General features: G+C 41.0%; 1 protein-coding gene across 2 annotated transcripts in view; it reads left to right on the top strand.

The window, feature by feature from the left end:
- LOC100956694 (N-acetyllactosaminide beta-1,6-N-acetylglucosaminyl-transferase) overlaps positions 1 to 24906 on the top strand; it is an 89042-nt gene that overhangs the window by 57712 nt on the left and 6424 nt on the right. For both annotated transcript variants that reach the window (XM_012804255.2, XM_012804256.2), the window contains exon 2: positions 21990 to 22082. In XM_012804255.2, the coding sequence (XP_012659709.1) occupies positions 21990 to 22082 (93 nt within the window). The remainder of the gene's footprint in view (positions 1 to 21989; positions 22083 to 24906) is intronic.

Raw genomic sequence — 24906 nt, forward strand, 5'->3', positions numbered from 1 at the left:
TATGTGGCTGGCGCCTTAGCCGCTTGAGCCACAGGTGCCGAGCCTATCCTCCCATATTTCCTTACCAATTGCATGAGACAATTTTTTTCTGGAAGCAGCAGTTTGTTTTTTTTTTTAACAAAAGTATAGTATTGCATTTCAATGACTTTAAAACAATAAAATATTGTGTATCAAAGCCATATGTAACTGACAGAAGCATATATCAAGTATATAGTATAATGATTAATAGATACTCAACACCCATATTATCTACTTGACATAAATATCTCTACTCTATTTTTCTTTACATAATATAAAAGTATCTCTTTCCATCCTCCCTTGAGTCCACAAGATATTATGAAAAAGGCTTTTGGAGCCAGACAAATGTGAGTTAAGTCCTTCCTTGCAATATTTGTTAATGGTATGACACCGGCATGAGTTTACTTTGAGCCTTTCTTTATTTCAGAGAAGTTATGAGTATTAAATAAGGTAATGTGTATAGAGCAGGGATTCTCAAACTTGAGCAAACCTCAGAGTCCCTCTAGGGTAAGGTGACCAGATGTCCTGCTTTTGGCAGGACAGTCCTGATTTTTAATAATTTGTCCTGCGTCCCGTGGCATTTTTAAAAAGTCCTGATTTTTGGAAGGAATGCACAACAAGCTAGGGAATGGTGGGAGAACAGGAAGGGAATAGACAGTTTTCGGCTGCCATGTGGCTATTTCACCAGGATATATGAGTTTTATATTATTTTTGTTAATTTTATAATGTTAAACTTTAATAATAACAAATAATTATTGAGAACTGATTATCGAGAACTGCTTATCAAAGTTCACGTTGTTGATCAGTTGTTAGAATTCAACCACCATTGTTTGGACTTGATGAACAATGGCATTTTTTGGCATTGGCAACCACGAAAACATTTTGTAACTGTCTCTCAGACGATACACATCATACTGCGTGCTAGTGCTAGTTAAACAAGTGATGTCAACAAATCACCTATTCAGATAATTTAGGTAAGTAATTTACTTATTTATTTTATGAATTTAGCAGACAGTACTCGTATTATTTATATTTTATAGTGGCAGCAAAAAGTCTAGCGCCGGCCTTGAAAGGGACACTTATGACTTATGAGGTATCGTTATTAAAAAAAATATATTGATAAGGAAAAGGTTAAATCTTGGGCATCAGCAAAAATCACAATAGAGAACAAATGGTTAGAAATATTTCATTATTTTGAAACAAACCATGTTCCATACAATAATGCACTAAAAATTGTGGGATATGAGCTGTCATTACCAGGAGCTAATGCTGTGACTGAATGCATTTTTTCTATGGTAAATAAAGTGTGGACATCAAAAAAAATCACAATTAAATGTTGAGACTTTGAAAGCCATTTTATGTGTGAAATATAATTTAACAAATTTTTGTGAAAAATTTCATGACCTTTTAAACAACAACAGCAATCTACTAAAAAAATTCACTCAAATGACAAATATGCCAAAGAATAAAATAATACTATACATAATTTTTTAACGTATTATGTTTGTAAATTGCACTTCTGTTGAAATTTAAAAAAAAATTACAATACTATTTTTGCATTCTATGAAAATTTTTGTTGCTCCATATAAACCAAATTTTTAATTAAAACCCCCCCCACCCCCACTCCCGTCAATGGTGCCCTGCTTTACCAATGTTAAAATCTGGTCACCTTACTCTAAGGGGACTGTAAGACAGATTGCTGGGTCCCACCTCAGTTTGTGATTCAGCAGGTCTGGATCAGGCCCTAGAATTTGTGTCTTTAACAATTTCTTGGGTAATGCTGATGCTCCTCACCTGGGGGCCACTGACCTAGACCATCTTTTACAGAGACTGGCACATTTATAGGTCTGTAGCATCTGCTGGTTCTGTCCATTTCCATCCAGAGACTTTCCTTGCTGAGGAAAAAAGCAACCCCCAGTAAGAACACAAATGAGTCTACATGGCTTGGCACCTGTAGCACAGTGTCAGCCACATGCACCAAGGCTGGAGGGTGTGAGCCAGGCTGGGCCAGCTAAACAACAATGACAACTGCAACAAGAAAATAGCTGGGCTTTGTGGCAGATGCCTGTAGTCCCAGCTATTTGGGAGGCTGAGGCAAAAGAATTGCTTAAGCCCAAGAGTTTGAGGTTGCTGTGAGCAGTGACACCACAGCACTCTATAGAGGCATCTCACTCTACATAGTGAGACTCTGTCTCAAAAGAAAAAAAAGTGAGTCTGCATAAGGAAACGCTTTCTGAGGTTGATCAGACACGGCGGACTTCATGAAAGTGATATCTGAATGACTGATGTTTGCGAAGTGTACTTGTTGGGGAAATACCCCAGGAAGGTGGCAGACCCAGCGATGCATTTTAGCTCTCTCTCTCTTAGCTTTGTGACCTTGTGTAATGAAACCTCAGTGCCTTATTTTGTACAGTCACTTTGTAAGGTTGTTTTGAGAATTAAATGAAGAAAACGGATGCAAAGCAACAGGCTATGGTTTACCTACTTCTTAATAAGAATTCTATATTAAGAAAACCTATATGTGACCCTCTAGGTGTACACAGTACAAGGGTTGGGAGTTTGCAGGACTTACAAAAAAGGAAAAGAAAACATTCATGCATGGCTCGGAATCCTTACCATCCATTTGCTTACTCTTCTTAGCTGTACAGTGTCAAATGTTTAAAAATTCAAAGTTCATCAGGTACTGTCCTGATCCTTAATAGCTTTGGGGGTCATCAAAAGTCAAATCCTTAGAGCCATCCAGAGATTCTTCTGGCACTTCTATAAATATCTTTGACAAGAAATGCTAGTATGTCACAGTCACTACCGTGAGACTCAGACACCAGATATATTCCAGATATGTTTCATAAGGATAAAGTTGAATTAAAACAGTCCTTACTTTCTAATAAATTCTCAAGCACGTTCTGAACTTCCTCTTATGTCCTAAAACCAACATTAACTGAGGCTCAGGTTGGTTATGTAATTTGTTCAGAGTTTGACAAGCTGTGATGTGACAAGGCCAGGAGTCTTTTCTGCCCCAAAGTTCATACCCTCTCATCCACTCTACCCTGCAAGATCAGAGAGACCTCGTGTGAAACAACAAAACTTAATAACTAGGGTATCTCAAATTAAATTATAATTGTGAAAAATTAAGGAGAAAAATGAATCCAACAGGGAAGGCTCTATGAGAACATGCAGTAATGGAAATACGTTAAGATTTGGCTGAAGGTAAAACGCCTTCCTGTTGATTTCATCTTCAAACCTACTTAACATTGGACTCCTAGTAAACCTGTCAATTGGCTTATTTTTTCTTTTCTTAAGTAGAGGAATTGAGACTAGTGCGGTGACTCACACCCGTGATCCCCACACTCTGAGAGGGATCCCATGAGCTCAGGAGTTCAAAACCAGTCTGAACAAGAGCTAGACCCCATCTCTACTAAAAATAGAAAAATAGCTGGGCATTGTAGTGGGTGCATATAATCTCAGCTACTGGGGAGACTGAAGCAGGAGGTCCATGAGCCCAGGAGTTTGATGTTGCTGGGAACTAGGCTGACTCCATGGCACTCTAGCCTGGGCAATAAAGTGAAACTCTGTCTCAAAAAACTAAGTAAATAAATACATAAAATGAAGGAAGAAAGGAGACTATTTGGAATGGAGAAGGGATTTAAAAAGGTACCTCTAAACATTATACATGGAATATTCATATTCCATTAACCAATTTACTATTCACAGTGTGATACTTTTTCCTATTCCCCTACTGGAACGGGGGGGGGGAGGCCCAGAGAACATAAATTGTAAGCAGAGTTCTAAAGCTTATTTCTTTTTTTTTAAGAGACTGGAGTCTCACTTTATCACCCACAGTAGGTAAATGAGGGCGATAAATGATCACAGCTCACAGCTCTTTGGGCTTAGGTGATTCTCTTGCCTCAGCCTCCTGAGTATCTGGGACTACAGGCGCCCGCCACAGCGCCCGGCTATTTTTTTATTGTACTTTGGCTGGCCAGGTCCTACTCACTGAGCCACAGGCGCCGTCCTCTAATGCTAAGTTCTAATGCCTTCAGAGCTTGTGCTTATAGATTCAGCTTTATTGATTAAAAACAGAGAAAGAGGTCTTCTTCATAAAATCTTTTCCCAGGTTGATTTTGTCAAGAGTTTTTCCCATACTTTATTCTAGAATTTTTATTGTTTTGTGTCTTAAATTTAAATCTTTTATCCAGTGAGAGTCAATTTTTGCCAGTGGTGAGGGGTGTGGGTCCAATTTTAGTCTTCAACATGTGGCTAACCAGTTCTCCCAGCACTATTTATTAAAAAAGGATTCTTTTCCCCCGGCATAAGCTTTGGTTTGATTCATCTAAGATCGGATGGGGATATGTGACTGGGTTCATCTCTAGGGTCTCTTTTCTATTCCACAGATCTGTATCTCTATTTTTGTGCCAGTATCATACTGTTTTGATCACGGTAGACTTGTAGTATATAACCTGAAGTCTGATAATGTGATGTCTCCAGTTTTGTTTTTATTTCTTAAAATGGCATTGGCTATGCAGGTTTTTTTCTGGTTCCATATGAAATGAAGTACTATTTTTTTCAAATTCTTCCAAGTATGACACTGTTGCTTTGATGGGGATTGCATTAAATCTGTAGATTGCTTTGGGTAGTAGGGACATTTTAACTATGGTGACTTTTCCCAACTATGAGCATGGTATGTTCTTCCATTTGTGAATGGCTTCTGCTATTTCTTTTCTCAGGGTTTCATAGTTCTCTTTATAGAGATCCTTCACATCCTTTGTTAAGATATATTTCCAGGTATTTCATTTTCTTTGAAGCTACCATGAAGGGCCTTGCATCTTTGATTTGTTTCTCAGCTTGACTGTTATTGGTATATATGAAGGCTACTGATTTGGGGACATTGATTTTGTATCTCGAGACATTACTGTATTTCTTGATCACTTGTAAGAGCCTTGTTGGATTTTCTATCTGTAAACGCAATACTGATTTTGTAAGATTGTTGTGAAGGTAACAGACAGTGGAGGGATAGCTCCCAGCTCAGCCATTGTTAATTCTGTAATCACTTCTATCCCTCCCCTTCTCCCCCTCTATGATATATTAATGTAATGATTTTCCCATTTGTATTACACTGTGACAAGTAGCATTAGTGAAACTGTTGCCTCTGGGCATTGTGCCCATATCTGGATCCATTTGCCATTACTGGTACAACTTAGAACTCAGGCCAGAAATAGTAGGCATTGTATAGAGATGGCTGTTATGCTCTAAGGTTCTACATAATGAGGAAATTGAGCATTGAGCCCTTACACAATGTCCCCAGCTCTCTGGTTATTTTTAGAACACTGTATTTACCCCTCATTTCCAGAAAGTATTTTCTTGGTGTGCCGGTAAATGCTGAGTATTGATACTATTAAGTATTGTATGAAAGAATAAACTGTTAGTTCTTTTTATTCCACCCAGTTGCACTCATTAAAGTACAACAGGGGGCTGAGAAAATGCAATCCCTCCAAATACAGAGATTGTAGAAAGTACTGCATCAACAACACTGAAAAAAAAAAAAAGAAAGAAAGTCCTGCAAAGGATCTAGCAAACTCAGACAAAATTAGCTTAAATTCTCTCGCTGAGCTTCCAAACTACGAGGGTTCACATTGCATGGGGAAGTGAGAGGGCTGAGTAGCTGAGAATATTGCATGGTTATTACTGCAGAATACTGCACGGGACCTACTGTGCTGCGTGTGGTGTTTGTAAAGGCATTTATTCATGTACTTCAGTACCAGGAAACACAGGTAGTCATCCTGTGTAGTCACAATCCTACATTAGTGCACATATCTTAAAAAGGGCATACCTACAAATTCCCGATAACCCAAATCTCCTCTCTCTCTCTGCCCCAGTAAGAAAAAATGTAGTGTTGTTTCCCCTAGAATGTGGTTGAAACAGGGTGTTTTGGTGAGGGCCCTACCCATAGGGATCAGCTTCCATCCACTGTGGCCCAGCAGGGGCAAGGGCTAGAGGGAGTGTGTCACAGGAATTAGAAATGGCCTCCTGTACCTTCAGAGCCTACCAGCGGTCCACATAGAATTGAGAACTATGGTAGAATGAAGAGGGTGGATTCATTTCCCTCAAAGGGCAGGGGGCACACATCATCGCTTTGTCTAGCTTATGATATCGGACAAGTCCTTTCAACTCTTCCAAACTTAGTTTTCTCAGCCAAAGAATGAAAGATACTAATCTTGGGCTGGGGGTGGGGGTAGGAGTGGGAGCATGAAAAATGAAGTATTAACTCTGTAACAACTTACTACTCCATAACTCGGCAGTAGCCCCACTCCTGGGACACAGAAGAAGGTGTGGTGATGGTTTCTTATTAAGTAGAAGATATGGCAGGAACTTCGAGTAGCTACGTCAGTAACAACAGAGTGATTTTGTAAAGTGGAATAGGTAATTTTGTGCTGGAGTTGGAAGAGACATTCTCATCAGTGAAGGTGTAGAGACACTAAGACCAGGAAGATGGAATGATTTGTCTGCAGGGCATGATGTGACCACTGAACTAGGTCTTAAAGATGAGACTTCTAAGCCTAAATACAGTAACCTTCATATGTTTAATGCTTCACAGTTTTTCTCTGAGACGTCTTAGGTAGCAGAGCAAAAGGACAGTAAGAATATTTTAATATCTGTGCATTCTAACACCAAAAGACAGATTTTAACAACAGGATTCTGTGAAAGTGTTCAGACTTCATTAAAAAAGGTAATATTAATTTATCAAATGGAAAATTCTATAGGTATATTGAAAAATATAATTTTTAAAAGGTAACCATGTGCCATGAAGGGGATCCATTCCATTTTATTGTTATTGAATTTGCAGCATCTTCCTTTTTTTATTTTTAGACTTATATACAGTAAAACTCACTCCTTTTGGTGTCTGGTTCCATGAGTTCCGACTGTCGTGTAGTCACGAAACCTCCAGCACCATCAGGAGCAGCCTCAGTATTTATTCCCTCAGGCTGCTCCTTGCACAATCCCTCCCTATTTGCCAAATTTTTGGCAAATCCTGGCCTGTTCATCATCCCTATGCTTTCCCAGAATGTCATAAGAATAGAATCATTGAGCATATAGCCACTGGGGTCTGGAGAAGCAACTTCTTATTCTGACTTTTTTTTTCTTTTTATGAATTCCTTTCATGTGTTTCTCATAGGTCCTATCACAGCTGTAATGTGTTCTGAGTGCTGGTTCCTTTTGTCCTACGTTTCTTTTACCATATTACTTATTTATTTTTCAGGAATATTAAAATCAGATGGCCCTCTTAACATTCTTTATAAAAAGTAGGGTCATTTTTAGTAGTATCTTTAATTTGTGATAATAAACTAAAAAAAGAGAGAGAGACAGCCTTTTGCATTTAATTATGCAATTATGGAACTTGGTTTACTTTCATTACCTGTAATTTTTCAGTATCAGTGATTATACCTGAATAGTAGAAACACCAAGTTCTTAACTGAAAGAATAAGAATAACCCAAACTGTGTCCCACTTCTGTTCTGGAAACACATGTGACTCACAAAACTTCCCATCACAGTCCTTTCCATCAATCCATGATAGATAAGTGTCGTAAGGAGCACATCACAGCACCTCCCTCTGGCTTCTTATCTCTGTCTAGACTTGTAGATGGCTCAAGGGTTTATCTTTTCCTATAAATCAAACATATTAGTCCTTGGTCCTGATCTACAGATGTACATAATTCAGAGTTTCTAAAAAAAATTGAAATAACTGTTACACTGTTTACAGTTCTTAAAATGGCCTTGGACAGAGGAGAAAGGTGCAAAGGTGAGGAACTGAGGAGGTCAATATTTCTTTAAAGTCTCGTGTTTTATTTTATGAAGCTATTAATATATAAATATTGCATTCCTCTCTACTCTATCACTTTTAAAAGTATTTTTATTGAAATAGAATACTACCTACAGAAAACTGCACGTATCATGAGTTGAACAGATCACTAAACTGTCACACCCTCCTTATTTAGAAACCATGGTTCCTAGTTTTTTTGTTGTTGTTTTTTGTTTTTTTTGAGACAGAGTCTCACTTTGTCACCCTTGGTAGAGTGCCATACCGTCACAGCTCACAGCAACCTCAAACTTTTGGGCTTTAGCGATTCTCTTGCCTCAGCCTCCCAGTTAGCTGGGACGACAGGCACCAGCTATAATGCCCAACTATTTTTTGGTCATAGTCGTCATTGTTGTTTTGGTGGGCCCAGGCTGGATTCGAACCCGCCACCTTAGGTGTATGTGGCTGGTGCCTTAGCCACTTGAGCCACAGGCGCCGAGCCATATCCTAGTATTCTTGAAACCCCTGAGGATTCCCGTCCACTATAACATTTCCAAGAATAACAATTGTCCCAACCTATAAATTTAACTTGTCTGTTTTTGTATTACTGCGTACCTTCCACTTGAAGGCCAGAGCTTTTCACCCAAATGTGCAGCTTAAATTGATGTTTCAGAAGAAGTACCAGGCCAAGGTTTCCTGTTTTGTGTGTTTGTTTGTTTTGAGACAGAGTATCACTCTGTTGCCCAGGCTAGAGTGCCTTGGCATCAGCTTACCTCATAACAACCTCAAACTCCTGGGCTCAAGCAATCTTCCTGCCTCAGCCTCCCGAGTAGCTGGCACTACAGGTGCCCTCCACAGTGCCTGGCTAATTTTTCCTATTTTTAGTAGAGACAGGGAGGGCCTCTCTTGCTCAGGCTGGTCTCGAACTCCTGAGCTCAAGGGATACTCCCACCTTGGCCTCCCATAGTGCAAGGACTGCAGGTGTGAGCCATCTGCCTGGCCTGCTTTCCCGCATTTTTGCATACTGCAGGAGGCAGAGCAATGGAGAGGGCCCCTTACTAATCTTAGGCACATTGAAAGGCTCTCTCTCCCATGTTTCTTCTCTTTTAAAAGTTTATTTAGGTATTTTTATATTTACAGAGTCAGACTATGAACAGAACTGCCCTGCTGTTCTGTATAAGACATTAGGCTTGCTATAGATAGGGACTTAGTTCCCCAAATTAGCAACCTATATATACCCAGTACTTGCAGCTACAAGTGGAATTTACCACTGACTTTCCAAAACTTTTGACCTATCTTGGATTATAAGTAGGGGTTAAAATTAGACAACAGTCTTAAGTGAGCATGATTTTTTTTATCTGACTGCTCTCACATGGAATCAGAGGGAAGGTTTTACAAGTTGCAAATGAATTCTTGAATACCATCCAACTGGGTGTAGCCTCAGTGCCTTGTTTTGAAGGTAGAGCAGGCGCTGTGTGCAGGGCAAGATGAAAATGTGTCTAGTGGAGTCATTAAAGACTTTTCCCTAGGCAACAAACAAAACAGTACAGGGCATGCTGTGCTCTATTATTTCAATAAGGGAGGACCCTACCCTAGGAAGAAAATCAAAACTGTGCTTTTATTCCAAACAGTCACATAAAACCTAGGAAATGGCCATGGAAATGCAAAATTCGAGCTGTGAACAAACACATCTAAATAAGGAGATGGCAGGAAAAAGCTTACTACTTGAAGTCCAAGGACAGCCAAGTTTCTGGGCAGAATCTCCCAAGTTTCTGAAACCCAATAAAACTTGAGTCCCAAGCAAACAGGTTTTCCAATTCCCAAACCCATCAAAGTGATAAACATGTACATAAGTGATGCCGGGACTCATTTAACTGAAGGAAACCTCACAAATTAATCTCAAAGGTAAAGGTGCTTAGGAAAGGTCATTTGCAATCTTTGTTCATACTGGTTAGGCAGCTGTTAGTAGTTATGCTGTTGTCATAAAGTATCATGGAAGTGTTTGTGCAAAAAGGTGCTTTATGAAATAAACTTTTACTTTCTGTTTTTTTCTGTTTTTGCCATTGAAAGAAAACTTTGTTATTCACAATTGTCCTAGAAATAAGAGGCTCAGCACACCACACATGGCCACAAGGGAAGCACAGCCTCAGTCCAGATGTTAAAAGCAGCAAGGGAGGGTGGCGCCTGTGGTTCAAAGGAGTGGGGCGCTGGGCCCCATATGCTGGAGGTGGCCGGTTCAAACCCAGCCCCGGCCAAAAACTGCAAACAAAAAAGAAAAAAGGCTGGAAGGGAAAGGCATAAGCCATAGTCTTTTATGTTTTTAAGTAATGTTCTCATAATATTAATGGTAGGTACGAGATTTTGTAGCTTTATTTTTAACTTGATCTTTATTCTTTGCACTTTTATGCATTATTTGAATTAATTCTAATAACCAGTGTCCAGCTTTTCATAACTTATGGAATAATATAGTAGTTTTTTTTTTTTTTTTTGGAGACAGAGCCTCAAGCTGTCCCCCTGGTAGAGTACCGTAGCATCAAAGCTCCCAGCAACCTCCAACTCCTGGGCTCAACGGAGTCTCCTGCCTCAGCCTCCCAAGTAGCTGGGACCACAGGTGCTTGCCACAATGCCTGGCTGTTTTTTGGTTGCAGCCGTCATTGTTGTTTGGCGGGCCCGGGCTGGATTCGAACCCGCCACCTTAGGTGCATGTGGCTGGCGCCTTAGCCGCTTGAGCCACAGGTGCCAAGCCAATATAGTAGTTTTAAGAGGAAAAAAGTAAAGATACACAAGGTAAATGTATCAACTGGCTAACAGTAGCTAATTTGTGGGAGGTGGAAAGTAAACAACCGGCTTCTCCTTCCAACTGTTCTATACTTTTAAAATTTCCAAAACTTAAAAATAAAGTTGCTTAATTTGTTGAAAAATAAACTCCTTACGGAGGCTCAACATTTGGTGTTTTAGAAGTGTAGCATAGATAATAAAGTATTATCCCTGTGAAGAGATGTTCAATAAAAGACTGTTCTGAAGAACAAGTATTCTCAATCCTGGCTACACATTACCATCATGTTGAACATTTAAAACCACATAAACCAACGTCGGGGCCCCAGCCCAGTGGGGCTCAGTCACTGGTACTTTTTCAAAGTTTCATAAATAATTCTAATGTGTAGCCAGAGTGACTTGACAGAGATTTACGCCAGCGTTAGAGATAAAAGCAGAAGCATGGAATCTATTAACTTACGGACTTAACTCGCCTGCATTCCTTACCATTTGCACCTGACAGCTACTTATAAAAACAAAATCAGTTAACGTTTTGTTGGTAGCAAAAGAACTCCCTAAACTTAGTGGCTTGTAAAAAGATTTCCATGATTCTGTGAGTACTTCTGATTAAGGCCGGCTCGGCAAGGGCTGGAAAGTTTTGGATAACATCACTCTCTTGACCAGGCCTTCTCCCCTTCCCCCACGCTCTCATTCTCTGGCTGGCTGCTGGGGCTGCTTCCCTTGGTGACCTCAAGGCAAAGGAAAGCCCTAGTCAACAATGTTTTTTACGTCTCTGTTTGTGTCACATTTGCTAATGTCCCATTGGCCAAAGCAAGTCACATAGCCAAGCCCATATTCAAGAGGTGGTGAAACATTTTCCACTTCTTAATGGCAAGTTGCAAAGTCGTAGTGAACCAGGGTCTGTGTGTTAGCAATGGACACATTTATGCCTCCATTTTTTTGCAGTTTGCCACAACAAATCAAAATATATTCCTGTTTAGTGGAAACATCTGATAAAACCAAGATCTCTATTGGGATCTGCTGGGAGTTGGAGGTCTCACTTCCCTGAACCCAGCTAACCTGGTTCAATTACTCTACTGAGCTAGAAAGTTCAAGGCAGGCACAGCGGGAATCAAAAACAAAAGCGAGTGGAACCTGAAAATAAAATTGGAATGGCAAAGGCAATGTGGATAGAGAGCAAAAGCAACCTGCACAAGTTTCAGGGTAACAAAGAGAGACTTTATTTAGGAAGAACAAAGAGAAAGTTTAGAGCACTTCCAAAGAGAGTTGGAAGCAGGTCCCTTCAAGAAGGAGAAAAGATGAGAGAGACAGAAGCAAAGGTCTGCAGGGTTAGTATAAATACTGTTTGAATTCGTTACAAGTCTTTCATTGGCCTCTCCATAACTCCAGGCAGTATTATCCCTTTTTATTGGTCGTTGGTTACCTAGGTTACTCGTATCCTCACTCTTATAGGCTCCGAGACTTCCTGGTTCTGCAGACCAGGTTTTTCTCCCACCTCCCTTGAATCCCCTTTCTTAGAGTCCCTTCTCAGGATCATGTATAAAATATTTTTTTTCTACTTAATTTTGGGAATGTACCTTTAAATTCTGTTACAAAAGAAATTAAGTAGTAGTTAAGAAATTTTAAAAAATAGCCTACCTCCCAATGGTCAGAAAAATAACCTTTTAAAAATGAAGAAAATACAGAAAATTATAAAAACTAAAATAAAAATCATCAATACATTAAATACTCAGAGATAAGATTTTAGTATATTCCTCCCAGTCTACATGTTTATATAAAAATATACATTTACATGTCTTTATAGGTTTTTATATACCAGGTCTCTTTGCTTAATGGTCTATCAGACAGAGTCTCACTTTTTTGCTCTTGGTAGAGTGTAGCTCACAGCAACCTCAAACTCTTGGGCTCAAGCAATCCTCTTGCCTCAGCCTCCCAAGTAGCTGGAATGACAGGTGCTTGCCACAATGCCCAGCTATTTTTAGAGACAGGTCTCACACTTGCTCAGGCTGGTCTTGAACCCATGAGCTCAGGCAATCCACCCACGTAGGCCTCCCAGAGTGCTAAGATTACAGGCATGAGCCACTGCTCCCAGCCTAAAATCTGCACCATTTTTACTCTTCTGCTTGCAAGTTTGGGAGCTCCATTTCACTCTACCTTCTCCACAGTGGGGCATTATCATCTTGTACATCTCTGCCAACTTGATAAATACAAAAAGAGCCACTATCTTAGGGTTTTAACTTTAGTGATTTTAGTCCCATAAGATTATTTTCTTATGCTAATAGGCATTTTCATAAGCCAAGGTACAAGGTGAATGGAAGACCAATTCAGGAATTCCCAGATGGGTGGCAGAACAGTTGGGTATGTGAATAGTAATGAATGGTGAGGTGGGCAGTGTTGAAAGATAAGGCCTGGAACCCAGGGTTGCAAACTGCAGAGCCCTCATGACTGAATCACTTCTTAAAGGTTCTGCTTTTCAGCACCATTAAATTGGGATTAAGTTTCCAATATATGAACTATGGGGGACATATTTAAGACATAGCAGGGAGCAAGACTGTAAAAACTGTTGCGTGCAGTGGTCAATATTTTGGTATTTTCTGGCCAGAATGTGATTGTACCATTGAAGTGATAGATCTCACCAAGTTATGATTCTGATAAGCTGGAAGAGGTAGTCTGCTTGAAGCAAAAGAAATAACAGTTTAGAGGCAAGCTTTTGAGGAAGAGATAATAAGCTTTAAGCTGGTCCATTGTGTTCTGAGGGAGCAAAAGCAGAAATATACAATGAGAAATGGAGTGAGTGATCAGAATTCTAATAAGAGGTAGCACAGGTGCCCATAGAAGAGTCTAGGATGGATGACAAGTCTCAGTTTGCTTATGTCTATTTGTGGGTGAGTGACTTTGGGGCATCTCAAGCTGGCGTTAGCCATCAGACACAGAATCAACCATTCAAAGAAATTTGCACCCCCTAACGAGGAAAGCAACAGGATCAATGCTGATTAGAGCAAAAGCCATCTGGTGGTATTGCCAATGAAGTGGGCGGACTTCAGGCAAAGAGAGCTGTTTGTAGGGAGTTAAAATAGTCCAGTGAGAGGTGTCCAGCACCTGACCAACAGCTGTGACAACAAAGGGGAGCAAAGGGCACGTGTCGGAGCACGCTATTGCCCACCAGATAAGACTTGAAGAACTGCTGATAGATTGGAAATTCATTGGGAGCTCTTGTACTGCACAGTTTCATTGTTGGAAGGGGTTCAGGTTAATCATGAGGTTGAAGGCTTGTGGAAAAATGTCTTAGTTTAGTGGAAGAAAGAAGGAAACAGTATCAGGCTGCTTCACCACCTCATTAAAATTGGCCGTAATAGAAAACATTCTACTGAACTTTTGTATTCTTCACTAGAAGACTGTCCTGGAACGTAAAGGTGTTTGGGCTGCTACTAAAAATATTAATAAATAGGAATCCTCTGGATACCCTGGGCTGAAATCTTTTACGAACGCTCCAGCCATGCCTTTAGCCCTAGTGACTACCCTAGCAGGCTTTCAAGGACCCACTTTAAATGAGTAAATTATCTTGAAACAAAGTCAGCAAGTTATTGAGCATATCCATATCCCCGGGCAATTCACTTAAATTTTCTAGGCTGTAGCTTACAGGGTAGGGAAGATATTAGGAAATTTCTAATATCTTTTTGATCCTAAAATTCTGAGTTTTTCCTTACTTTCTTCATTCCATCTTTTCCAACAAAGGCAGTTATCAGAGAGGAATGCAGAGATGTCATATAGAGGATGCTACGCCCTTGTCTCAGGGACTGTGGAACCCTAGAAAACATCTACATGAAACAAAACAGGATCACTTTTAGTAAATTTCATGTGTTAAAAGTCTTAAGTGATTTAGGAACCAGTAGTAGGTAAAAACAAATATATATCTTTTTACTTCTAAGAAGGACCAAAATTAATAATAAGAAAAAAAGAGGCTACAAATTGCTTAACGCTAAATTTCTCTGCCAGTGGGTAATTTTCAATTTTTCGTTGTTAAAGATAATTAGCAGCGAACATCTTATGTGTTTTTTCTTTTGTTAAATTCTCTTTTGTAGAATATTAAGAAGCACAGTTACTGAATCAACAAAATAAGATTCAGCTGTATAATATTAAAGTTTTATAAATAAAAAAAATTGGTATTTCTTCCGCTTACATTTCACATGCAAATATTTGTACACGGTGTACAGGCAGTCCCCAGGTTACAAACAAGATAGGGTCTGTAGATTTGTTCTTAAGTTGAATTTGTATATAAGTTGGAACAGGCACATTTACCTACTACTTGTAATGGCCTCAGTTTAAAAGTGCAAGTTGTACATAAGTCAGATGTTTGTAACTCGGGAACTGCCTGTATTAACAGCATACAATTTCATATTCTATTTTTTTTTTTTTTTTTTTTACTGTAGATCAGTAATTCTCAACCCTGGGTGATTTTGCACCTCAGGGAACATCTGGCAATCTCTGCAGAGATTTTTGGCTGTCGCAGCTGGGTTGGGGGCTGCTACTGGTATCTAGTGGGTGGGGACAGGGATGCTTCTAAACACCCTATCCCACACAGGACAGCCCCTCACAGCCATGAATTACCCGGCCCAAATGCTAGTAGTGCTAAGCTTGAGAGACCTGCCTTTGGTTATGATAAAAAAGCAGGTTCTTCCACAGATACATTGTTCCCATGATTTTAATAGAGGGATTATAGTTTCAACCGTTTATTGAGTAATCATGTATGCCAGGTGTTACAAAATACAAAATATACATTATCTCATTTAATCCTAACAAAACTCAGTGAGGTTTTGAAGATTAGTATACCATGTCTACCTGTTCAAAGTCACAAAACATCATAGCAAAGAGGGATTTGAAATTTCATCTATCTGATTTAAAAGCCAGTCTGAGTCATTATGTGTAATAATATCATAAGTATACAGATTTCCACATTTTAAAAATTTTTTTCTTATTTCGAAAACATTGGTTAAAGAATCAAAGTGACTTTTCCTCCATGTTTCCAAACTGATTTTCTACCATCAATTTACATCACCACCCTTACAATGTAAGAAATTCCAGCTCGGGCAGCACCTGTGACTCAAAGGAGTAGGGCGCCGGTGCCGGAGGTGGCAGGTTCAAACCCAGCCCTGGCCAAAAACTGCAAAAAAAAAAAAGAAATTCCGGCTCAGCTCCCATAGCACAGTGGTCAGGGTGCCAAGCCTCATACACCAAAGGTGGCCAGTTCAAACCCAGCCTGAGCCAGCTAAAAAAATAAATAAATAATTCCTTTCAATGTATTCTCATCAGCATTGACTACTGGACATTTAAAACCAAAATCCCTTGCTTCTTTAATAAGTAAAAATGAATATGAACTTAATAAATAATAGTGGGCACACATAGTGCTTCCAAAATGAAACCCAACTGTGTAAGAAGCAGCAGAAAGTCCCGTCAATGTAAATAAAGCTTGCATTTCAAAGAATCATATTCATTTATTCAACAAACACGATTATTTGACTAATAAAGGCTGAGCCCCAAGAAAAACATTCCTGGTTACTCTGTAAACTTTGTCTCAAATATTTTGTTTATATAAGCCTATGAAGAGCAAATGAGAGAATTGGATTTTATAGTTAAAAATGTTTTCTCTGATAATATTGGCATCTTCCTTTTGCCCTATCCTAGAAATAATGAAAAATAATCCTCCCTAGGAGACTTGTAAATCGAGGGTTGACTCATACTCATGTATCTGATAACTAGCCTCCTAAAATCCTAACAATAATATTGTAACAGCAATCATAACAGCAACAATAATAATATAAGAACCTGTCAGGAGCCAAATGACGCCAGATGGCCGCCCATCCCCACCCCCGAGAGTGTGCTAACCTTTATCAGATAAGGAGCTGCTTTTCCCTTATCAGACAAGGAGCTGTTCTTCCCAGAGAAGCCATAAAATGTTTCAGACACATCGTTTACATTCCCAGCAGGAGATTGATGCAAGCTTCAGCTCAAGCCTTAACTCCCGCATTCCTCTGCCCCACCTCTTGTCTTTCTCTGAGTGCTTTAAAAACTGACCTATTACCTCCATTAAACAGACCTTGACAAGGAATCTGCTTGGTCTCGCTTTCTCTTTCTCACCCATTCTTTTCAGGCTGGGTCCCCCTCGCCCCACGAATAACTGTGTCCCGCAGGACGGGACAAGAACCAGGTCAAGTATTTTTCAAATCGTAGTTATATCCCATTAGAGGATATAGAAATCACTTCAGTAGTTTTTGACCAGAAATTTTAAGTGAATCTAGCCTAAAAAGTAGCATAAAATAAACAAGGGCCTGGTGTGGTGGTTCATGTCGGTAACCCTAGTGCTTTGGGAGGCTGAGGTGGAGGACTTGAGCCTATGATCAGTCAAGATCAGCCTGAGCAATATGATGAGACCTTGTCTCTACAAAAAAATTTTTTCAATATCTGGGTGTGGTGGTGCACACCTGTAGTCCCAGCTACTCAGGAGGCTGAGGCAGGATTATCACTTGAGCCCAGGAGTTGGAGGTTGCTGTGAGCTATGAATGTGCCACTGCACTGCAGTTCAGGTGACAGAGCAAGGCTCTATCTCATTCAGTCATTCATTCATTAATAAAGAAATAACTAAGTTGCATGCATTGCCTGTAATAAACTTCAGTATTATTTTGTGAAACGGTTTTTTTGTTTGTTTTATATACGTATGTGGGACAGAGATGGTATAAAATGTTTTGTTTTTGTTTTTGTTTTCCTATGCGTTGAAATCTAACAGGTTGTGGCTCAGTGCCCGTAGCTCAGTGGTTAGAGGCTGAGGGTTCAAACCTGGTCTGGGCCAGCTAAAGAACAATAACACCTGCAACCAAAAACTAGCCAGGCATTGTGGTGAGCACCTTTAGTCCCAGCTACTCGGGAGGCTGAAGCAAGAGAATTGCTTAAGCCCATTAGTTTGAGGTTGCTGTGAGCTATGATGTCAAGGCACTCTACTGAGAGTGACATAGTGAGATTCTGTCTCAAAAAATAAATCAATTAATTTAAAAAAGAAATCTAACAGGTTGAAAACCACTGATCTAATTTACCTACTTCATTTGAGAGGTGAGGTTCAGAGACATTCCATGATGCCCACGGATAGCCAGATGGTTAATGACAGAACTGGGATGGGAACAGAAGTTCTGTAATCCCCGTGCCAGTGTCTAGTCCATCAGGGAATTCATCCTGAGGTCGATCACTGGAAGAAAATCAGGAAACAGAGTCAGGCATAGCAGAGGCTCTTGGTGAGTAGGAGGAAACCGTTTGTTGGCAGAAGTGGTATGATTGGCAGCTTTGGGGTCTCCACATATCTTTTAACCAAGGCAAATTAAATTACTGACTGAGCAGTGGGTACATTGTACATTTGTGGAATTCAGTCTTAAACTTGCCGTTATCTCCTTGAAATAATAACCAAGTGATCACCGCAACATATTAAAATTGAGTCGTGATCGGAAATGTCATTGAAAGTTTTAGCTGCTCCCTGAGCCTGTTGATCTAGGCATGAATGACTGGTGGCTATGGGGGCTGGTGCTTGCCAGCAAGGTAGAAGAAACACTTTCTGATGCTGAGAAGTAGAACACAGTGACACCTTCAGTTACCAAGGCCTGTTGGGAAATTAAGGCAGCAACCAGGTCTGTCTGACACACAGGCAAGCTAACGACCTTCATGGCACTTAAGAGTTACACTGGGAATGAGAGTTCATTTATTCTGTTAACACTGGGACTCTCCCAACAGCCAAGGGCTATGATGTCAAAGGCACCATGAGAACGGACCCTCTGTTCAGTGTGGCTTTTCTCTGTAGCAGGTGGCCTCATGTCTTTCCAGGGGGTGACTGGAGAGGTCTATTAAAATGCACATATTCCCAGAAGTGGGAACAAGTTAGTTAAATTAACCCAAGGATGGAAAAATAGAGCAGATTTTGAGTGAGACTGGGCGAGTTAGGAAGAGACTAACCTTGAAACTTGATGAAAGCTTAAGGGAAAGATTTCAAAAAGAGGATAAAGGGAAGGTTCTGTTTTTGCCCAGAACAGGCTGTGTCCTCTTCACAGTACTTCCTATAGCTCGGAGCTTCATACACTCCATCGTGTAGGAATCCTCTGGTGATCTGTGAAGATGCTGATCTGGGGGTGGGAGATCCAGAGTTGGGCCCAAGACTGAGAATTTCTAACCAGCCCCAGGTGATGCTGATGTACCAGGTCTGCGCACCCATTCCTGCCACATAGTTCTCAGCCTCAGGATTCTTGGCCAAAAAAGACAAAGTAGAGTTCAAAGTAGAAGGTCTGGGTTTGCCCTTCTCCCCACTTCTGCTTTTAAAAATGTATATTTTTAATGCATGAATAATATCTAAACAGAGACATGTTTGAGAGCTACCATCAAACAGAAAGGGTAGAAGTTGAGATTCAACATTTTCTTAGGAGGAGGTTAGTAATTGTTGCATGTTTATTTTAAAGACAGCAGGTCATTAATTATAAATGTCATGATGTTATCTCTGGGATAATGGAATGATGTATTTCTGAGTACCAGTCAGGTTGAGATGATCAATACCCATGAGAATGAAAAAGGAAGAAAATAAAGGTCCTTTTATCACAAAAAGTTCTATGCACTTTTCTGAGACGGTTACTTATTCTAAATAGAGTCATAAAAATCACACATAGCTAATGTCATTGACAAATAAACAATCCAGATTCTCTCTTTTCTTTTTGGACTCCCATTTCCCACCCCCTAACTTAATTTAACCCAGACAAGTTTTACTATAATTTTTTTTAAAAGTGTAAATAAACAATTTTAAAATGTGTGTTAAGGACAAAACAAACAAGCTTCTTTTTGATATGTAAACACTAAAATAATTTTAAAGTATTAAAGTGCAAATTAGAGAGATAGGAAGAAATATTGTTTAATAAACAGTGACTTTCTATAATCTTTGAACACTTTTCTTAAATAATTTCAAAGCTTTGAGTAGAAAGACAAAAAGACCCTTGCCTTATAGAGAGCCTGTAGGGGTGAAGACCCATGTTAGTTACAAGAAAGGCGGTGATGAATTTAATTTTAGTTGAGTGGCCTGTGTATGATTTCAATCATCATATCATCATGTGTCATCAGGACAAAAGAACAGCTTTTTTCTTCTGTCAACGCACATTTTTGTTAATGTATTTGAAAGTCTAATTCCACTACGTTTCTTTAAAAGGATTAGTCTTGTCAATTGTTTTTATTAAGATGTCCGTTGCCTTGAGTGATTTTTTTCTCATTCGTTATATGTATTAGCTTTCTGCTTGCTACTCTAACAAATCACCACAAACTTAGCCACTTAAACATGAATCTTACAATTCTGTAGGACAGAAGTCTGACCAGGCTAAAACCATAGTGTTGGCTGGGCCGTCTTCCTTCCTTGGTGTAGGCCCTGCGTACAATGTCTTCCCTTGCCTTTTCTGGTTTCTCAAGGCTGCCCACACTCCTTGAAGCGTGGAGCCTTCTCACATCACTCTGACCACCTCTTCGGCCTCCCTCTTCCACTGTTAAGGACCTTTTTGCCGACGTTGGACCCGCCCAGATATTAGAGGACAATCTCCCGATTTTAAAGTCAACTGATCAGCAACCTTAATTCCCGTTTGCTACATAACATACTCTCCGTTTCCAAGGATTAGATGTAGACATCTTTGTTTATCTGTTTAGGGGCCTGGGGAGCAGGGCACATTATTCTGCCTACCACAGTATGTCTTACCAATATTTAAAAACAATCTTCTGCCGGGCATGGTGGCTCACACCTGTGATCCCAGCACTTGACAGGTCGAGGCAAGTGGATTGCCTGAGCTCACAGGTTCAGGACCAGCCTGAGCCAGAGCGAGACCCCGTCTCTAAAAAATAGCTTGGTGTTGTGGCAGGCACCTATAGTCTCAGCTACTTGGGAGGCTGAGGCAAGAGGATCACTTGAACTCAAGCGTTTGGGATTGCTGTGAGCTATGACACCACGGCACTCTATCAAGGGGGACCAAGTGAGACTCTGTCCCAAAAAATAAAAATAAAAATAATCTTTTGGCAGGTCATAGTGGCTCACTCCTGCAGCCCTAGCACTCTGGGAGGCCAGGGCAGGAAGATCCCTCGAGGTCAGGAGTTTGAGACCTGCCTGAGCAAGAGTGAGACCTGTCACTACTAAAAATAGAAATATTAGCTGGCTGTTGTGCCAGGTGCCCTAGTTATTCAGGAGGTTGAGGCAGGAGGATCACTTTGATCCAGGAGGATGAGGTTGCCGTGAGCTAGGCAGACACATAACACTCTAGCCTGGGTAACCAAGTGAGACTGTCTTTAAAAAACAAACAAACCTTGGCAGCACCTGTGGCTCAAAGAAGTAGGGCACCGACCCCATATACCAGAGGTGGCGGGTTCAAACCTGGCCCCAGCCAAAAACTGCAAAAAAAAAAAAACCCCTATCTTCTAAGAGAGGACTGTTGTAATCTGGGTGCTGAAAGCGTTTGTGTGGCGGAGAGGTGGCGGGTTCAGCGGGTGCTGAAAGCGTTTCTTTAGTGCCATTACACCAAAATTATGTTCAGATTGCATTACTCACAGGTGAAGAATGGTGCAGCTCTCCTGAGGCACAGTATTTCTTACTCAGTTGCATTTGCACCGATATCCATACACTCCTTTGCCAGTAATGATTTATGCTACAATCTTGGAATATAAGTATCCTGTATGATTAAATGGACCCTCTGATTTCTGTGACATACCTGAAATTTACTGAGATGGAGACGGTTTGGGGGATAGCTCAACACAATGTTTCTCAAATGGGGTGATTTTGTTCAGGCAGAGGACATTTGACAGTGTCCCCAGACATTTCTGGTTGTCACAGCTGGAGGAAGGGTGCTTTTGGCATCTAGCAGGCAGAGGCCAGGGATGCTGGTAACTATCCCACCCGACATAAGACAGCCCTGACAACAAGGAATTATCCAGCCCAAAGTGTCTGCAGTGATGTAACAGGGAAACCCTGACTCAGTGAAATGCGACCCCAAGCACCCCACCTCCAACCTTTTCTTTTTCTTTGAGGTTGACTCTTCACATTTCACAGAATTAAGTATTACACTAACATCTAATTAGTGATATCATCACATGGATTGGAATTGTATTAGTATATTGATTCAAATGTTGATTGAATGAGATATCGTACTAATTAGATAATGAACCAGCAACTAACATTTCTGATCAAAAGACCAGCTGGAAGAAACAGAAGACGGGAGGATCAGGGTACAGCCGCCCATGTGAAATGTGAACGGCATGAATGCTGAAAGCCAAGAAGCAGGCCTTGGAGGCTTACTTGGTGAAATCGATGCCCTCCTCTCACGGCTCTCCTCTCTGCCTTCTTCTTTACCAACATCACAGGTGTCCCTGGCTCTATGCCAAACGCATCCTGGACCGGTAACCTCAGAGCCATAAAATGGAGCGACATGGAAGACAAACACGGAGGCTGCCACGGTGAGCTCTCGTTTCACGCTGTTAGCCCACTGCTTGTTAGTGTTGGCATGAAGGTATCCATGGAATCCAGGAATCTCCTGCAGAGAGAACTGCTGCTATATTTAGACCAATCTGCTAGTTTTTAGAGAAGCCAGAGGCTTCAAGATACAGTCCTTCAGAAATAGGTTTCAACATCTCACCAGTGTTCTCTGGCTTATAATTACCTAGAGAGAAGTAGAGGTGGGTTCCAATTATAATAACACTTTCTCTTTCATAGTTTCCATTTTCTTGTTGTTAATTCTTCTTGCTGTTCAGAGAAAATGGTCAGGACTAGGAAAAGTGATGTCATGTTCTCACCATGCAGCTAGGGGACCCCCGTCCTTGAATCAGCCTCTGCTCCCTCTCTAGCTGGACTTCTGGTGGCTTGGAGAGCTGAAGCTCTGGTGTGATGTCAGGTGACACTGGAGAGAAGGGTTTTGCTTGCAGTGGGCAAGGACTAGAAACACTAAGCTGTTTCCCTTCCTATACAACCTTATGAAGAAGGCTCTGTGTCACTCCTGATACATATTCCACTCAGAATATTGCTGCCACACACAGTGGGCATGTGTGTTAGTTTGCTAGCACTGCCGTAACAAAGTAGCACATACTTGGCAGTTTAAACAATAAAATTTTATTCTCTTGACAATTTGAAGGCTAAAAATCCGAGGTTAAGGTGTCAGCTGGGCTGGTTTCCCCCTAGGCCGCTCTCCCTGGCTTGTAGATACCTGTCTTCTCCACGTGTCCTCACAAGGTCTTCCCTCGGTGTGTGTCTATGTGCTCATCTCCTCTCCTTGTAAGGATCCAGTGATGCTGGATTAGGGCCCACTCAAGGGACCCCATTTTAACTTAATTACCTCTTTAAAGACGTCTATCTCCACTCTGAGGTGCCGCTTGCTTTTAGAATTCAGGACATACATTTAGAGGTGCATATGGTTAATCTTAGAACATGCAGTAAATATTCAGTGAATGAGGGAATGAATGAGAACATGGAAGTTTGGTCTTTTCTCCCTCTGGTCACGAGCTCTGCCTTCACTTTCCACTTAATCTGCATCTTGACTATTATTCTGTCCGTCTTACCTACACAAAACATTTTGGGCAAAAATCTCCATATTGCTGCGTCTCTATAACCCTCTGCCACCTCAGCCTCTTACTCAATGTGAATCTTGATAGTCTGTCACCTTCTGCTGTGGATGGCAACGTACTCAAGTCACTGTACAGAAATTTCAGCCTAGTCTTAAGTATATTCATATCTTTACCTTAATCTGCTCAGATTTTCCCCAGAGGATAGCACGTGCCACCTGCCTGCATTCTCACCACAGCCTGTCCTCCCAGTGGAACGAGAAGGATAAATGGGAGGTCATTTTACTCTTAAATCTCCTGAGTCTTTAGAAAACTGACCATCATCTAGTCAGGTTCCCAATGTACAGAATATGTCATCTTCTCTACATCCTTCCATCAGTCACTCTCACACCCCCCCAGGACCACCCTCTGATCTTCATTACCACTCTCCAGCAGTAACATCATCTGAGGATTTCGACATCCATCCCAGTGACCCATGTGGCGTCATTATCTTGCAGCACTAGCCATCCTCCTACAGAAGCTCCCATCTCACATGGAGAGATCGCCCCTCAGCCTCCCTGTGGTTGTCTGTATCCAGGCCCTATCTCATACAGAAGGTGTATGCTAGTCAGGTTTGCATTTTCTGTAGGATCCCTTAATGATCACATAATAGACTGGGGCCAAGAGAATTGGCCCTGGCCTCGAAGCTGCTTACGGGTATAAAGTTTGGGTAGTCTAGGCCCCTTGCCAACAAATGTCCCATTTTTTCTTCTTTGAATACCTGTTATACCAGTGAACATCTGAAAGCATTACATGGTCCAGAGCATAACAACTATCTAGTACCCCAAAGTCTGCATTCGGCATAATCAGGGGAGGTAGAACATGGCTTGCCAAACAGTGAGTCAGTAGTACAGTCTGGCCCTTTTCCCCTCATCTGAAGGTAATTGGGACTTGTTCCAAAGCCAGGTCTATACCCCTTTTGTCAGCCTGCTTAGCGCTTAGAGTGCTCTTACACTTGGAACACACAGCTCAGATTGTAAGTTCTTCTCCACCTCTGCTAGTTTTCTCTACTAAGTTACATTCTATGCATTTTACTGTCTTTCTTCCCAGAACACATGAATGGCAGTAAGTTGAAACCATTTTATTACATCCCCACACCTAAAACATGTTGTTGTTGTAATTGTTTAAGATGTGTTTGCCTGAACTGGGATTTCTGGAGGTTCAACATTCCCAGCTTCTTCCTTTTTTCCTTCCCAGGACTCTCTGTCTCACCTGCGTACAGCGATCAGCCTTCCCATGCTGTCCTCGTCAACATTTCCAGTTCCCTTAACCATCTGGCCCCTAGGAGGCTGATCGCTAAGCTTAATCATTACCACCAGCTGCTTTTTGCCACTTGTGCTCCCTTAGGCAGAAAGTCGCTGGAGAATGTTACAGCCGCACTCAAGACTCACCCACCCTGGAGTCTCATCCAACTAGGCCCCTGGCTGATTGTCCTTATATCACCTCACTGTTCACCTGCCCTTCCCAGGGTACTGCTACAAAGCTTTTCTGAACACCTTTCAACTCTCAAGCTTATGCTAAAATGCCCTTTCTGCTCCCCAGAGGTGATCATTTTAACTTTAGAAAGTTCTCTGAAGGCTCGGCACCTGTGGCTCAGGCAGGTAGGGCGCCAGGCACATACACCTAAGATGGCGAGTTCAAATCCCCAGCCTGGGTCCGCCAAACAACAATGATGGCTGCAACCAAA

The sequence above is a fragment of the Otolemur garnettii genome, unplaced genomic scaffold, assembly GCF_000181295.1.
Source record: "Otolemur garnettii isolate 467f Iridium unplaced genomic scaffold, OtoGar3 scaffold00026, whole genome shotgun sequence".
In the NCBI taxonomy this organism is placed as follows: domain Eukaryota; kingdom Metazoa; phylum Chordata; class Mammalia; order Primates; family Galagidae; genus Otolemur; species Otolemur garnettii.